The 18,212-nt window shown below is 39.6% G+C and overlaps 1 protein-coding gene across 3 annotated transcripts in view; it reads right to left on the reverse strand.

Moving 5' to 3' along the window:
* AP3B1 (adaptor related protein complex 3 subunit beta 1) overlaps positions 1-18,212 on the reverse strand; it is a 151,446-nt gene that overhangs the window by 43,523 nt on the left and 89,711 nt on the right. For all 3 annotated transcript variants that reach the window (XM_081881182.1, XM_081881181.1, XM_081881183.1), the window contains exons 20-22: positions 16,542-16,710; positions 8,378-8,450; positions 6,568-6,674 (exon numbers count right to left, since the gene is read on the reverse strand). In XM_081881182.1, the coding sequence (XP_081737308.1) occupies positions 6,568-6,674; positions 8,378-8,450; positions 16,542-16,710 (349 nt within the window). The remainder of the gene's footprint in view (positions 1-6,567; positions 6,675-8,377; positions 8,451-16,541; positions 16,711-18,212) is intronic.

Below are 18,212 nucleotides of genomic sequence, written 5' to 3' on the forward strand. Positions count from 1 at the left end.
AATACTAAGTAGGTAGAAGAAAGCAATTCACTCATGTAACATTTAATGAAAGAATTAAGTGTGGTGTACCTTAGTTTAAGAAACCCACTATGGCATAATGGCAATAATGGCTCTTTTTAAGTGTTGCCAGTGATCATAGTATTTTCTCAATATATCAATTGCGATTGCTGTATTTAGTATACTATCTTGTTAGACATTGTTGATAAAGAGATATTACAATAAAATGATGGCTGTACCATCCTCATGTTTAAGTAGCACAATTAGCAGCAGAGAAATGCAGTCCATTCATTACAGAACCTTTCAGGAAGTTGATTTTTTCTAATTCTTATTGTAATTGCATTGTTCTAATCTTGTATTATAAAGGCAGCTGCTTGCCTATCATTTGTACTTTCCTCGTTAATCCTGACTCAGTGAATTAACCTTTAATTACGGCCGTTAAAATTGAAATGAGCCTTTTGTCTGGCTGGGGCAGCCCCCTTTCAGTGGATGATTCTGATGAAAATTTTTAGGGTCAATGAATATGTCCCATGTCATGTCTGATAGCTGCTAAAGATGTGAGGAGGTAAATGTTACCTTAGAAAGATGTGATTGAAATTTTAAAGTGACTGGTTTTATTGACAATATGTTAGATTTGTGATTGCCTAACAAAAACTATCCACAACCACTATCAGGCATGGTTAAAGCTATGTATGTGTATCATTTACATATTATACATGAAATCTTCAATGAATTTAAATAGGGCAGTTATAAACATGAATAAACTAAGATATTTGAAGGAAGGAAGACAAAGCAATGATACTATTTAATTTTTTTTATAGAATTATGCTTCTTGTATACAGAGTTCTTATTTGAGTATTAAATCTTTAGCAAGAAATGTTGAGAGGAATAACTTCTTTCCGTAATAGTGTTTTCATATATACAATATTTCCATAACAAGAAATACAGTACTACTCTTGGGCAGTTTCTTTTTCAACCATGTTTCATTGCTCAGATTTGGAAAACATTTGGTCTGCAGTCTCATGGAGATGAAGCTTGAAGGGTGCCAGTTGTATTAAAATGAGTAAAAGTTTTTAAATTATTATGAGCCTTAAGCAATTAGTTTCTGCATGTTGCTATGGAGATGAAAATAATGATTAGTGTTGCGTTAGGGAGATTGTGATTCGAGGACCCGATCCCCGCTTGGGGAATAAAGACACGTGGACACAGAATGTAAGGTTAATGGGTAAGGTAAAGGCCACAACTTTATTGATTACAACATGTGAGAAGGTATTGGCTTAGGCATTGGACCACGGAACATTAGACTCCACCCACTCGTAGAGGGGTGAGTCTGAGGAGGGGTTAACCACCAGTAGGGGGAGCCTGTTGATGCTAATCCAACTATAGGCTCTCTTCCTGATGTCACCGAGGGTCGTGCCATGGCCCCCCGCCACACGGGCATCGGACAGGATCCACAACCGCCGGATTCCTTTAGCGGAATACCCAAAATTGTCAGGGAAGGCGATGGCCACACCTTGCCCCCCGAAACACCAACAACACATTCCAATGCCTAACCGCCAAATACTACGAAAGTTGTGACAGTTGCTATGAGGTAGGCGAAAAAAACCAAGAGGCCGGGCCAATTTAGCCAATTGGAAAAAACTCCTACCAGGCCCCCTGGTTAAACAGGGCGACCAACCAGAGGTCCATAGCAAAGTCTCAGGAACAGCTAATCTAAAGGGAGTGGAGGGTGGGTGACTCGAAGAAAATGAGTGTGCAATGGTGGGGATGGGCTGGCACGGCTGCGTTTGAGCAGCAAGTCACGCCCCCGCCGAGCTTCCCTATTGGGTGCCCAACCGGGGAGGGGCGTGGCACCAGCCCTGGAGTTGAAGCAGGGGGCAGAGCGCCCCCTGCATGACACAGAAATCGTCTCCCGCTCACAATCCCTTCCCTCCTGGGAGTAGGAAAGGCTTTGTCAAATGGAGTTGCAAGTGGAAAATATTCTTAATGTCCATTTCCTACAAGTATTTTGTAGAATTACCCCATTCTTCTTCCTCATTTAGTGATTTTTCTTTAACAGATATTCAGAAGGTACTATTCTAGATCAACTGTCCCTAGAGAGGCTGGTGTGTTAAACTAAAACTCTTGAATCTGTTATTCTACCTGAAGAGGGGTCTTTCTACTAAATAAGAGACTTACTTCCTGCCAACTAGCTAGTGGTGACTCAGCAACTGATTTCTGCAGACCACACATTTCTATTTCCTTCCTAGAGTTTTCATAGGCCTTCTGCCTTGTAAGAAAAATAAGAATCTTTATTTGCATCAGCCACTAGCCATAGCAATAAAATAAAATACAATGTTCTGAAGATAGAGGTAAAAACTTAACCATACAAAATACATTTTGGAGGTTTACATCAATAATCATATAATAGATCCATTCTAATTGTCCCTGCTTAAAATTCTGCAGTTTTTGCTGTCCTCTGGTTATCTTGATCTGCTAGAAGAAAGGACACAGTAGCAATGGTTGAGCGACCTGGTATGGATAGCAGTAGAAGGGTAATAACCTCACTCCTCAAATCTTTTTATAAAGAGTGCAAGCTAGAAGCACATGAGCTACTGATTCAATACTGCCATCTCCACATGGACATTAGCATTTTTTCAGTGGAATTTTTTGAAATCGACCCTCAAGTAGAGCTGAAGGCAGTATATTTAATCCTGTGCAAGTGAAAGCGCCTCTGTATTTAGGAATTGTAAAATTTTGTAAATAGAGTGCCAATGTATCAAAATGACTAGGTGGAAAATAATTATATAATGGACGAAATTTCCTTATTGTGGCCTACTAAACTTAAGGTCACCTGCTGATTTTATTTCATTGAGATTTAACCTGGGATTAAGTTTTGTTTCCTATTTTTACTTTAAATTGTCTTACCCTGCTCTTTATTTTAATATATTAAAAGGATCTTAGTAATTTGAACTGTTTATTGCCTTCTATATTGTCCTTTATGCATTTTTTAAAATAAAAAATTAAGCCCTGTGTTTCTTTTATAAAGAAAACCAGGGTATGCAATTTTCCTGCATCATTACGTACTTAAAGACACAGCTGCCACAATTCTGAAATGAACAGCTATGCATTTAGGGAAAGCCTAAGTACAGTTGTACCTTGGAAGTCAAATGGAATCTGTTCCGGAAGTCCGTTCGACTTCCAAAACATTCGGAAACCAACATGCGGCTTCTGATTGACTGCAGGAAGGTCACTGCAGTCACTTCTGGGTTTGCGGCATTTGGGAGCCAAAATGTTTGAGAACTAAGCTGTTCAAAAACCAAGGTATGACTGTACATGCTTTACAAAAGTTGTATCCTAGTACATACAGGCGGCAACCATTTTAGGGGCATCCTTTTGGACCCAGAAGAGGGAAGAACAGGGATGGAGAAGGCTTATGCACACTCCACCGACATGTGGGAGGATGTGCAGGGGCTGGGAATGGAACCCCCATGCAAAATGGTCATTGCCTGTAAATTTTTTAAACTGCCTGATATAGTCAAAGTAAGTGGTTCCCAAACTGTGATCTATGGATTACTAGCTTCATTCAGGTAGTCCACAGCATGTGTTAGGATGGAAGCAGGGAGGCTGGAGTGAATTTATGAAGTTGAGTGCCAAGCAAATGAGAAATTAAAAGCAGACATGAGTTGAGCTTCCAGAGGCAAACTATGGTATGGCTTCTTAACTATGATCAGCCCAATCTTTTCATGTCCCCTCCTCCTACCATTACACCTTGTTTCTTCTCAAAAAGTCACTCCTAAAGGGCCTCTTTCTGTTCCAGTTACACTATGTTAATACTTCTAAAGTAGTCTGATTAACTCCCTTCCTATACTGGAAAGCATTAGAAGGTCGCTTATGATCCTTTCTATTTAGCATGAGCATAAACATCTAACACTTTTAAAAATGATTTTGAGATGGCACTACATAATTTCCATTGGGAACTGGGAGTAATGGGCACATATTCTCTGTGACTACAGGAATACAATGTGCAATATACAGGCTCCAGTGGAAGACCTTTTATCTACTATACTGATTGGCCTTTAGCTTCTGCTCCAGGCACACCTATTAAAGTCCCTATCACATATGGTATAAACAACAAGATATATTACATTGGTGCAGCAGGTCAATACTATGGACTTGCATGGGTAAAACTACCTTAATGTACATGGCCAAAATACCCAGCACACAAACCTCAAGTTAAGTAAGATTAATACATACCATTAGACAAATAATGTATTCTCAATGGCCTTGGTTGTTTCCAGACAAGTTGCTTTCTCACCTATTTTTACTGTAGCACTTTAGACCAGTGTGGCAACTGTACTCTGCTTCTTAGCTTTGGTAAAGACTCCCACATATGAGTAATTTCAAAGGTTCATTTTTAAAACCATATGAAGTGAGCTACTGTCCTGAGCGTGTTGGCTCCTGGATTGAAGCTCACGGTTGCTTTGCTGTCCCTGATCCTTTCTGCAGTTGTGCTGAGCTAATACAATGTTTGGCTTAGAGAAGTGGTTTTCAATCTTTTTGAGTCCACGGCTCCCTTGACCAAACACATTGTTTCTGCGGCTCCCCTGTGGGAGCCACTTACAATGGGGTTCCATTACATGACACCTTTAAGTGGGTATTCCCTCGTTCCACCCCTGACCTGTTCTGCCCTGTTCCCATTCCACCGGATGGGCTCAAGAAAGGATGGTCGCTGGGGTAGAGAGAGGGGTATACAGGAAGATAATGGGCTGCAAGTTAAAGCTGCCAGCTCCCCTGAATGTTCCTTGGAGAGAAAGAGAGAGAGATAATGCAAGAAGGTATGGGCTGTAAGTTAATGAAAGGATGCCCCCCCCCAGGGCTCTCATGAACAAAAGTTCCTCAAGTCTTCCCAGGGTGCCACAGTGCACTGGTTGACAACTAATGGCTTAGAGTGTTGTCCAACCCAGGCTCATGCCTTACCACTTCCAGATTAATGAAAACAAATCTTGGTTACAGTTCATGGTTAGTCTGGACAATTAAATCATGAGCCTGGGTTTAGATGACACACCGAATCAAACCATGGGCTTAGTGGTAGCCAAGGTTTGCTAAGCATGTTGTGAAATTAACACTATGATAATTTTTTGTTTTCATAGTGAGAACCCTACCAAATTTGCTTGAACCATCTGTTAATTTGAGCATCCTACACGACAGAGAGCAAGAGACCAATAGGTTATTTTCTTAACAGAGAGATTTTACTACCATGTCCTTCCCATTCCCATGCAGTCTGGTTTTGAAACAGTATGTGGTATAATTCTAAACAGTCAGAAAAATGGGAGCTATTTGTTAAATTGTCCCTAAATTCTTACAGCAGGAAAGAGATGACGCATATTCCAGAAATTTTGACAGAGAAGCATCTGGTAGAGGACACCGAGTGGCCTTTTAAGAGGCTTGTATCTGAAGAAGCTAGTATAAGGGGGGGCTTTGGATTTAGGGATAGGAAGGACCATTAGGAAGAGGAAGCACCTCCTCCATTTTTGTCTACCTGCCATGAGCCCTCCAGGACTTTGGATCTGGTCGCTCTCTATTTCATTGTCCAGGAAACTGAGTATAAAGTCATTTTAGTTGATTCAAGATATGAATAAATACCTACACAGACACTGCATTGCATAAGAGCTAACATAGGCAATCAGAAAAATACTAAGTTAGATTTGTTTTAATATAGCAGGTATCAAGATAAAGAAGTTCAAAAATATATTTGGAAAGAAGAACAAGTTTCTGTGTTACTAGTTTAGAAGATTATAACATTTGTCCAGAATTTGTAAGCAGTTAAAATGCAAAAAATGCAAAAAATAAGGTTTCCCCCATGCCAAAAGTTAGAATGGTGATTAACAAAAGCTATTCTGATTATACTGCCACCAGTTTAAAACCACAAGCTTTAAAAAATCCTCTGCAACATATTCTTCCTTAGTTTCATCATGAAGCTACATTGGGGTGGGGAACCTTTTCTGCCAATGGACCAGGCCTTTAACTCCCCAGCCCCTGGCAGGCCAAACTAGCTCCTCCTACCTGTCAATCACTGGATAACACTATGGCATCAGGTGACAGTGTGCTTTGAAGTCCCAATTGTTGAGACTTTAAATTGCAGCAGAGGGCTGTTTGAAAGTCCTTTTGCAAACAGCCCCATGCTATTCTTTGAAAACAAGAGGTGCGGGGGTGGTAGTTTGCAAAATGGAAATCACTCCCCTCTCCTGGAAGAAGGCAAACCCTCACTGCCCATCAGCTGATTGATGGTGGAGGTGTTCCTTGCTCCAGTCAAGGAACAATCAGCAGCTCACTTTAAACACTGAAGCAATGCCAATACCCATCCCACACATGATATTGCATGGGTGGGCATGGTTTGGGCAAAAGGGGCTCACAAGCAAAAATGGAGCCCCTGATGGGCCAAAGGCTCCCCACCCCTGATCTGTATTTAAAAATGGAATGAAGTATTATTGAATGGTCTGCAAGTCCATTATAGATCAAGATACAATTTCACCTTAAAACAGAAAATGAGTGAGAAAAATAAGTCAGTAAATGAAAAATATAACTTACATCAATGACTGAAGAACTTGATAAACTTAAACCTTCTAAGTCAGCTGCTAAAGTAGGAGTAAGAATAGTTGGCTTGTGGAGTGATGTGGTTGTTGATACAGGACTGACTGCAGAAAATAAGCAATTGAGAAGGATAGTTATATTTAAGTAAAATAAATTGGTAAGAGTATGGTTTTCTGGCATCTTAAACTTGAACAATTCAGTAACTAGACACGTACTTTATCCTACGCATTTTAATAAAAATGTTTAATTTTTAAAAATTATGGCAGAGCTTTCCAAACTTTTCATGTTGGTGACACACCTGTTAGATATGTTTAATTTCATGGCACAGTAATTCAGTTTTACTAGCAAACCTGAGGTTAAACTAGCCCCTTTCCAGCCCCAGGAGGAGAGCAGGGTGTGTTCACACACGGCAGCCAACACACTAACGTGTTGTGACACAGTTTGGAAAACTCTGATTTATGGGATTGTACGTCAACATATGTCTTAAGTTACTGTGTATGGGAAGGCGTGTATACACCTCCCCAACCACCACACACCATGTTCCAAACTAAAGGTAAACTATGTGGAAATTAATGTTAGTAGATTACTTGCTTATTCTTAGACCTGCTAGATTCTATGCTTTGTTGTTATATAAAGATGAAAGCTTCTTTTTTTAAATGAACCTTGTTTATTCTGAGAATTCAGACATAAAAGTAAAAGTCTCTGAATTTTCTAAACACATAGGAGGTGTTAGTAAGAGCTAACAGCACAAAATAGGGATAGCAGAAGCTGATATCCCTGTCCCTTGATCCCCACGGCAGCCACCTCAGTGGGAATGCCACTCCTGGAAGATGCCCCTTCCTCCTTTGCCCTGAGCCAGAGCCTCCCAATTCAGCAAGGTCCCCCAATCCTTGGTGAAACATAGTGGGGCTGGGGTGTGTGTGTGTGTGTGTGTGTGTGTGTGTGTGTGTGTCACAATTTGCTAGCTCTATTTAGCATGCTAATCTCTGTATCCAACTTATGGAAAAACAAAACCACACTCATCTCTAGCTTTTATGCTTTCCAAATTTCTGTGCTTGAGGCTGTTAAATATTTTTGTATTACTAACACATAGAGATTTACAACCTTTGAAAATACAATCTTTCTGAATGAGACCTCAGTATGATTTCCAGATACCATGCATCTCACTGCTACCTTGCTATGGAAAGCTATTCATTTATAAAAAGGTACTTATTTAAAAATAAAATAGTGTAACAGTATTACAATGCGCTAAGAAATGCATTTGATATAGGCTGAAAACATATAAGCCTTAAATCTTAAGAGACAAGAGAAGAGAGACCCCCCACATTTAAAGCTAAATTGTTCAGAAAGAATCTGTTTAAAGAGCATGCATTGTTCAAGTAGGCTATCCAGGTTTGGTTTTTTTTAAGTGTGTTATGCTCTTATACAATGACAAATGCATAGAGTACACATAAATATTCCATTATATCTTTATATGAGACAGACAGTATTATTTCAGGCCTTTTGAAATTTAAATACAATGACTTGGATCCTAACTAGCCCCCTGCAAAATGATGGATTGCTTCTGTAAGTGGAAATAACTGCTTTCCCCGATCCTTCAGCAACAGTTTGGAAAGGCGAAGAGGTTGCAGGGAAAAGGAGTGTGTGTAAAAAAATGCTGCCTTTCTTCTGCTGGTGGGAGCATCCCATGGGCAGAACTCTGCTCATGGGACACCCCCACAAGGGAAGTTTTAGTTAGGCTCTAAGTCAAATGCTTTAACTTTCATGGACATAAAAATTTGAAAGGGCAAACATCTGGAGTACTTACAGTCGTCCAAATCCAAGAGTGGCACATCTTGCTTAGTAGACGTTCTGTTCTCTTGTGAAGCTTTCTCTTCTTTCTGCCAAAAGTATATGAATGTTTAATACTTTTTTTTTGAAAAAATGTGTGAGAACACTGCAAAGACTTATCCAGGAAAGAATGTAATTGGGCTCAACCTTTTTAATATTCGCTGCATAGCAATTCAGAAAAAAGAATCCTGCATGCCTTTTCAACACCATTTCTTTGATGTTATCTCCCAGTGTTCTTGCAACACCAATACAGCTCTGCTTCAACGGCAGGTCAATGTCCTGCTCTAAGCAATTAGCTGTGCTATTACTCTATTTTTCTTTTAGTTTTTTTAAAAACATTTGTGGTGGCTCTGATCTAACTTTTCACATTATCAATTAGCAGTCTTTTATCTCCTGTAATCCTATGGTCCTTGAGTTTGCAGTAACGTCAAACTTTTCTCAACAACCACAACTGGTCTCACTACTTCTTTTCTCTTTGGACATGTGACCTAATCAGCTGAGAGCTGCTGCCATACAAGACTAGGCATAAAACCTAGAGATCTTTAGTCCTCACGAGAACTGAGATTTCATTAGATCCAGATCATCAAAGCATTTTCAGAGTAGCAAGAGACCTGATAAATTCATCTCTTTGGGAGAATAAAATTAACAGAGTTTATATATTGCATCTATAATTGAAACTCAAATAATTATACAAGCAGGTGTAAGAAGGGAGAAGGACAAAGAAAGAACCATGCCTATACACCACAGCCTGGGAATAAAGTTCCTTGTCAAAATTTACTATGAATTTTGGCATAATTTTCCAGACAACTGTATCAGCCATTTGAGTCCACAAACATGCTGATTAGTAGGACACTTTTCTCACTGAGTGGCGAAAGAAATACTTGTATCTGGAGAACGCATGCGAAGCATGGTGAAAGAATCCCACTGCATATGATTCAGAGCATGAGCTTAATTTAACAGGATTCAACAAATGCCGTCAACAGCTCACCTCTGGCAACCATGACTATCTTCCTGGAGACTATCAGCACAAACTCAGCATGACATAAGAATACTCTTTGTCCAACTTCCCTACACACTGCAAAGAACTTTGGGTGGGTAGGTGGATGTAGAATCCTGGTGGAATACAAGAGACAAAGTCTCCAAATGGATGCAATTATTTGTCTTGCTACTGTCTTTTATGCTTTACATTTGGATTGATATTGTTTTCCATTGACAGCTGGGCTAACATGGGATCGGGTACAAGATGTTGTTCCATAATGGCAGAAGACAGTGAAAAAAATTCAAGTCCAAAAAACTTTTAGGCAACAGGCACTCTTATCACATGTGGAGGAACATGCCTTTAAGCTTACACCCTGTCCAACATAAGGGAAAATGGCTAGCTCTGGAAGGGTGTAGGGGTGTCCAGTGCCATCTCATAATGACATTTTAAAAGGTTTCTTGCAGTTTAGTTGAAATGGTATGCAGTGGGGGTTTAGACCATAGAGCTCCCACCACCAAGAACTTGGACGCAGTGTGTTTGGAAAACAGCACTTATGAACACTTAATTCACCACTGGAAGGTAATAACTGGAATAACAAAGAAAGATGGCTTGACTCCATACGATCTTGATTTATAGTGTTTATTAACAATAGTACAGTAATCTTCCTTCTTTCTCAGTTCCAGAAGACACTATGGAGAAATTACTTAGCGATTTAAATTGAAGTATATCCTGTGGGTGTGAGCTGAATTTGTAATATAAAAGATTTTCCAAGTTTGTTTTGATTCCATGTGGATGACTGCATACAAGACTTAACATCTGTACATGTATTTCTCTTGGAAGACAACAGTTTTGCTTGGTAATTGTTTTTTAACTTTTCAATAAAGTTTGTAAAAAGAGAGATAGACAGACAAAATCTGCTTTTCCTCTATCTATATGTGCAAGAAGCTGGGTTTGGGGGGAAGGCAGCACAAATAATGGCTGGGTACTGCAATCAGACCTAAGTTCTGGACCTCTATTCCGCAAATGAAAATTAGTCAGTCTCAGGCAAAAGTTCACATTATTCAATATATAGGCTCAGATTTAGTTGTGATTAAGTCCCACAAAAAATACCTCCACAGTTGGAGGCAGTAATGCTTCCAAATGCCAGTTGCTGGAAACTGCAAGAGGGGAGAATGCTCTTGATTTCATGTTCTGCTCCCTGATTTCCCACAGCATCTGATTGGCTAATGTGACAATAGGATGCTGGACTATAGATAAGCCTTTGACCTAATCCAGCAGGCTATTCTTATGTTCATGTGATTTCATTACAGCTACTCAGTTGTTCAAACTGGTTTCAGTGGGACTCATTTTAGCTGGAATATGTCTTAGGACAGTCAACACTGAAGTCATAGTTAATTATGACTTGATTCAATCTGTATGGGTTGTACCTAATGTGAGTGGCTTGCACAACTCACCTTTTTCTTTCCCCTCTGCAACCCCTGATAAGCTTCTCCACAGCATCTTAATCTTTCCATCACCCTTCCAGTGGAGGACTGGAGCTGTAAGAACTTCACCAGGAAGTGATCAGACAATGGGGTGAGATCTACTCCCCCTATCTCCATACCATCTCTTCCTCCACCATGAGCAAAAATCAAATGGAGGATATTCTGTGCCCTGTGTGTCAGATCAGTGAAACTTGGGCGATACCTCCATGATCATCATTAAGGCCATGAAGTCCTGAGGCAGAACACTAGAGGCAGCCTCAGCATAGATATTGAAATAATCCAGAACTATTGTTATGGTTTCCTCTGACACCACACCCAATATCATCTCTGCCAGCTTGGTGAGAGAAGCTGCTGGGCAGTAAGGTGGATGGTACAGAAGGAGTAACCACAGTTTACTGACCAACACCAGGTGCAGGCCTTCACAGTCAGTTCCAAGTTTCCTGGCACTGGATATGGAAGTGCGATGGACCACAGCAACTCTCCCCTCATCCCTGCAGCCTATGATGATGCCAGGGCTATCTTAAGTATATGTGGCACCAGGGTGCAAAGATCTGCCCATTCCCAGGTGTGCAGGAGGGCGGAGGCAGCCGGCCACCTCAGTGTCTCGCCGGCTTGGTCACCCCCAAACTTGCGGCGCAGAGCCGCCCGCAGCAGAAGAGCCCACCACAGTGCTCCGACCAAAAAGGCGGGCTCATCCCCAGACTCAACTCTCGGGCCCCGGACTCTTGGCCTGGCACCCCTGAGAGCCCGGCGCTCCGCACCCCTAGTGCCTATGGGTAAGACGGCCCCGTATGATGCTATACCAAACATCTAGGTGAACACAGTGGGATCAGATCAGCTCCTCCCAGCAAATCTACCTGGTCTCTCTAATACAAAATGGCATACTCATCAAATCAGATATGTCACTGTTGTCCTTTCTACAAATGGCAACTGTGGTTACAATGTTCTGGACTTGCCCATGGTCACAAGAAGTTTAAATGTAAGAAAATGAACATGACACACTCACATTTATGTTTAATATTTACCGATAGCTTAACTGAAACAGCTTTAAAAATTGATTTTTTGTTCTTTACTTAAAATTACAATCCACACAAAAATAAACTTGCTTCCTCCTTAAAGAAAAGAATGCAATCCAGAGCTGAATGCTAAACAAAGAAGTTAAGCCATATCCCATCAAACATTTCTCCATTTGCAATTCATCTTGATAATAGAGATAGAACCTGGGTAAATGCATATACGACTTGAAGCAGGAGATTTCTCTTGCTCAATGCATAATTCATGTGCTCCGCCTGCAAAGTGTGTAAAATGAGAATTTCACACCGCAGCATGAGCCATGGAACTGCAGAGAAGAGGCAGATGAAATCATATTTTACTGTGTGAATTCTGTTTCTTGCCCTTCCAATATTTATACAAAACCATCATTGACAATCCAAATGCACTGACTGATCACCTACTGTTTCCATTGTGTTAGCAGTTGAAAAGAGATCAGGCAGAAAGATAGACAATTTGTTTTTATATATTTTTTAAATAGTAGATCAGGTTTTTAACAGCTGAGTGACTGTATTATGCTTGTATAAGAGGCCAACAGGAACTGATTTTAAAATCCCACTACATAGGCTCTTATTTACTCACGCATCATACTGAAATCTGTATCTGATTTTTAACAGTATGTGATTATGTATCTGAATACCCCGCTATTTCTGAGCAGGATCACTAGCTGTGTTTTAGTTATGCACAACAACAGTTTGAAAGTTGTATTTCTAAGTGCATAATGCACTTGAGATACGGAACTATGCTCATTATTAGGAGACATTTTACCTTTGTTTTGTAAAAAAAACAAACCAGAAGTCATGTATTAGACTAACATGTCTTCATCTTAACATTTTTATTATAGGTCCATCTTGACACTGTTTTTATATATCATAAAATGTTTCATAATTTTATGTCACTTCAAAGGACATTGGCATTCATTATTAAATACATCTTAAGTATATTTTATAATTATATAAAGTATATACCTGAAGTATATACCTAAACAGAAGGGTCCTTTATGGAAAGAGATTCCTTTCAAATTTTCGTTTCAAATGGAGAAAATACAGAAATAGTCAAAATTTAAAGCAGCAATGTAGTTTGGTGGCTTCAATGCACACAGATTCTCTCACAACCATTAAAATGAAAGTTAATTCTGATTTCCCCTAAGTGAGGACCTTTAGAGTTATAGTTATATCAAAGAACTCCAGTCTATTTCACAAACAGAAGTTTACTAACTGACATAGCAGAGGGCACCGTTTAAACATTCCATATGCAATTAAGTATTTTAATATGGTAGATTCCCAAGTTACTAAGCTATTACAATCCTTAAACTATTAATTGTCTTGACAGCTATTATGTCAACAGTAGTGTAATTCTATAGTTGTTTACTCACAAGTTCCACTGAGTTTAATGGGACTTGCTTCCACAAGGGTATGCGTATAACGGTGGTGGGGAACTTGTGGCCTTCCAGATGTTACTGTATCCCAAGTTCCATCAGCCCCAGCAAGCACGGCCAACCACCAGGAATGATGTTGTATTTTGGGACAGAAATTTATTTTGAAGCCCTCATTAATGATACTTATCTGGAAAGTCACAGGGAGACTAAGAGCCAGGTAGTTACCCTGGATATATCTGGATGTTGAAACCAATGACTGTTTGTTAGATTTGATGGAAGTTCAGAAGTTCAGAACTCTTCAGTTGATCTCAGAATGTAGAGCTGTGGGATCAACATTCTGACTCATGGAAATTTATTCTGAAGTGGCACAACATTGTATCTTGTTCCCAATACTGATTAAAACATAATTGTAGAGGAAAACAGGAAGCAAAAACAGAACAGAGACTGATAGTATATTTTATAACTAGAAAAAAATATTTATTTTTAAAAAAACACAGGACATGAAAGGGACTGACGTTCAAAAAATCAAATAAAGGGAAAGTGAAGCAATTACTCCAGCAATGTTTCTAAACCGTGTTAATCTGGGTATATTTCATCTGCAAGGTTTAGAAAACAGCAATTATGCAGGTAAAGAAAGAGCGTAATGATCCATCAAAGAGTGCAAACCCAAACTGAAAACCTCCTTATTCCAATTATACACTTTTTCTACCTACAAGGAAACCTCACTGATTTCAGTGGAAGTGACTCTTACATGGGCTTGGAATGTAACTCAGTTACACTCGGCTCTAAAAATCTAAGAAGCTGCACCTTTATAAAATTAGTATTTCCTCAAAGTTATAGCATAACTGTATTGTGATTAGGCATTTAGCCAAAAAGGAAGACTGTTCATCATTATTATATGTTAGTATTTTATTTATTTAAAATATTTTAAGTTGCTTAGAGTTTTCTAAGTCATTTGTCTCTGTAGCAGATTAGCAGCCAGTGCAACTTTCTCAGGATCATATGACCCTCTGGAACTGTAGCACTCCGTAATCTGGCTGCCACCTTTTGCGTAGGCTGTGGCTTCCAGACCATTCTCAAGGACAGCCCCACACAGAGCATATTACAGGAATCATGTCAGGAAGTTAACCAGCATATGGCTCGCAGTGGGCAGAGTATCCCTGTCCAGGAACAGCTGTAGATGGTAAACCAGGAAAAGCTGTTCTTTGCTGTTGCAGCAGTTTGTGCCGCCAGTGATAAGGCCATCTAACCAATTCCACAGCAGGCCTGTTATTTCAAAGGAAGTGCAACTACATCCATAAGAGCTATCTACCCAATTCCTGAAAATGGGAATCAGCAATCCACTGGATATTATGGTGTGCATACGTTGGTTCACAGAGTGCACAGCCTGGGCTGATTCATTTGATAAAGTGAAAGAACTGGGAGTCATCTGCCTGTTGATGATGCCTTACTCCAAATACCCCAATGAGCTCTCCAGGTGGTTTCATATAGATGCTAAAGAGCATGGGAGACAAGATGAAACCCTGTGGGTCCCTACAGGGCTAGTGGAGAATTGCCACCCATCAGGAGTAGACAATACCTCATCTGAATGACCAGCTATTTGACACTATTAAAGACAGTTTGCCTATTAAATATAATTGTTGATAGACTTAGCTGATTGTGCTGCTCTTCTCACTGCAATTACTACACAGAAATGTGAGATCAAAACACAAATTTGTCACTACTATCAAGTACTGAAGCAAAGCTTTCATGTTGGGAGGCAAAGGTGCCTTTATGCAGTTTGTTCTCACCAACCATGACAACAGGTATCTTGTTTTTAACTGGCCATAAAATACAACTTTCAGTATTTGCGAGTCAGTCACAGTTAAGCTTTTATAAGCACGGTTGCAGTGCTTATCATCTGGCAGCAATTAAGCATACCACAACCTTCCAAACTATGATTTTTGTGGGCCCCTTTATGTACTTTAGATATGCTTCAGCAACACTATTTTCACTGCCACCTGTAGTTGTTCTCATATATATATATATATATATATATATGCATTTGCCAGAGACCCACACATTTTTATTGCCCTTAGTAGTCAGTCATTTCTTGTGTCTGCCACAATCACCCCTCCCCCCAGTTCTCTGGTAGGTGCAGAGGACTCAGCAGAGAGGTAAGCTTTTCACTTCATACCTAGCAGCAAGGCTGATTCTTACTGCTTCCAAGTGTTCAAAAAGGTGAATGAATAAATAACTCTTCCCTTTTGAAAATTCTGAAGGAACTGTGTTTCAAAGGGGAAAGTGTCTCAGTTGGGCAGGCTGTCACCAAGAAGTGTTTCCCAGTCACCAGTGACAACTTAGGACTAAATTTATTGGATCTTGTGTCAAAACATGTCTACAACGGTGTGAAAATGAGACTTCTATTAATTGGGCATAAGAAATCTACAATCTGTGTGACAATTATCATCATCATCACCACCACCATCACCATTTAACTCACTGCCATAAATGTCTCAATATAATTTATTTCATAAAATTTATATACCACTTGATTGTAAGAAGGAAAAAAAATCAAATGGAGGCATTCATTCTCTCTACGTAGTCTGGCCACTCTACTACTGCCAAAAACTACAAGGACTGCTGCACAAGTTTGCAAATTAAATCCAAATCATGTTGGTGAAAGAGTACACACAGTGATTAAGCGTTTATACTTAAAAGAGGCTAAAATTACAATATATACCACTGTGGAACTATCCACTATTCATTTTTACTAGATTATATCCTTTACTTTCAATGTGGCTACCAAACATAAACCTCTGAGAATGATGGGAATCTAAACCCTGGACTGTAAATTTTCAGATAAAAGTTTATACAGATATGTAAGCTCAACAAAACATCACTGACTGAATATTATAATCAGAACTTTTATCACTTTGCATTTGTTCATCTCCAGTGAAAAAGGCTTCTATAATTTCTTGTGCTTTACAAGATATATTTTATATAACGGAAACTGAGACATATTCCATTAGTGTATTGTGCAGTGGTTAATCATCACCTATAAAAAGTCTCCTTCTAGAATTGCAAAGTAACAGCATATTAATTTTCATTAACTTGCAATAAATGTTTTTGCAAAGGACTTCCAATCAAAAACAAAGAATACAAATCTACACATTTCCTGATACGTCCTGTTTCTACATGTCATAAAGGCAATCAAAATGCACCTTCAATAACTCTACTTATGAACACTTATATAACATTAAAGATTTACCTTGGGAGGAAGTGAAGTATGCACTTTTTTTCGAGTCTCCAAACTACTTTCAGAGTCAGATTCTGAGCTGGAGTCTGAAGAACTTTCCTCAGCCGAACTAGATTCTGAATTTGAAGAAGCTAGAGCTGTCTGAGATTCCACTTTATTCTCTTCTGTGCCATCCAAGTCACTAAATATAATATACATGCATAAGAAACTCAAGAGAAAGTTATAAAATCTATAAAATGAGCTAATGTTATATTATTATCAATAGCATTATTATTAATCTATTTACAGCTCTTTCAAAAGGCTGTGTAGTGTTGACTGTATATCAAATTAGTGAACAGGTATGAGCCTCTGGATAGGGACGTGGGTGGCACAGTGGTCTAAACCACTGAGCCTAGGACTTGCCGATCAAAAGGTTGGCGGTTCGCATCCCCACGATGGGGTGAGCTCCCGTTGCTTGGTCCCCTGCTCCTGCCAACCTAGCAGTTTGAAAGCATGTCAAAGTGCAAGTAGATAAATAGGTACCACTCTGGAGGGAAGGTAAACGGTGTTTCCGTGCTCTGCTCTAGTTTGCCAGAAGTGGCTTAGTCATGCTGGCCACATGACCTGAGCTGTCTGTGGACAAATGCCGGCTACCTCGGCCAATAAAGCAAGATGAGCACTGCAACCCCAGAGTCGTCCACGACTGGACTTAACAGTCAGGGGTCCCTTTACCTTTACAAGCCTCTGGGTGTTACACAAAGCCTCCTGGCTCCTCCTTTTGTAAGAATGAGCAAAGAAACCAGAAGTCTTCTATTGGGGAGTACTATGGGCTTGAATGCTCCAATTTGTATATACCAGTTTCCTTTGCCATATTCTGGAGCACAATAGCCATACCTAGTAGAGATGGTTTAAAGTTGGTTTTCAGCTCTGGCTTGGAGACAAGCTATATTAACAGTAACCATAATTTGTCTAATTCATCATAATTCATCTAATTCATCAACCATAATTTGTCTAATACATCACCACAAGCCATGATGTGGAACAGAGAATCAGTGCTCACAAGGAGACAAGGAGCACCACATTCCTGGTGGCTAAACCATGATTTGTTCATGATGCTTGAACCAGGGCCGATAAGCATGTGCCATGGGCTATGCAGACAGTTGCTTTTTGCAACCCACTAAACCTTTTACAGGTCCCATGCACCTAAATCAATCTTTCCCAGCCTGGGCTCCTCGGATATTGTTGCACTACAACTTCCACCATCCCTAGCCAGCAAGTCCAGTGGATGATGTAGTCCAACAACATCTGGGGACCCAAGATTGGGAATGGCTAAACTAAATTACATGGCATGATTTCAGAAGCATGATACATGAACCAATCATTAAAACTGAGCAAAGATTTCTGTACTATATAATTAAAACAATGACATTTGATTATTAAGGAAGGGGAGGATTTAGCCATAAATCTGTATACATTTGCTAATATATTTGTTGAAGTAAGCATTGGCATTATGCTATTATTTCTAGGAACCATGTTTAAATGGGGAAAGAAACAGCCCCACAGCAGAGTATTAATACAAACTTAGCAATCTGAAAGAAGATATCTGAAGAAGTGTGCATGCACACGAAAGCTCATACCAAGAACTAACTTAGTTGGTCTTTAAGGTGCTACTGGAAGGAATTTTTTTATTTTGTTTAAACTTAG

Source organism: Podarcis erhardii (assembly GCF_964252035.2).
Source record: "Podarcis erhardii genome assembly, chromosome: 11".
In the NCBI taxonomy this organism is placed as follows: Eukaryota; Metazoa; Chordata; class Lepidosauria; order Squamata; family Lacertidae; genus Podarcis; species Podarcis erhardii.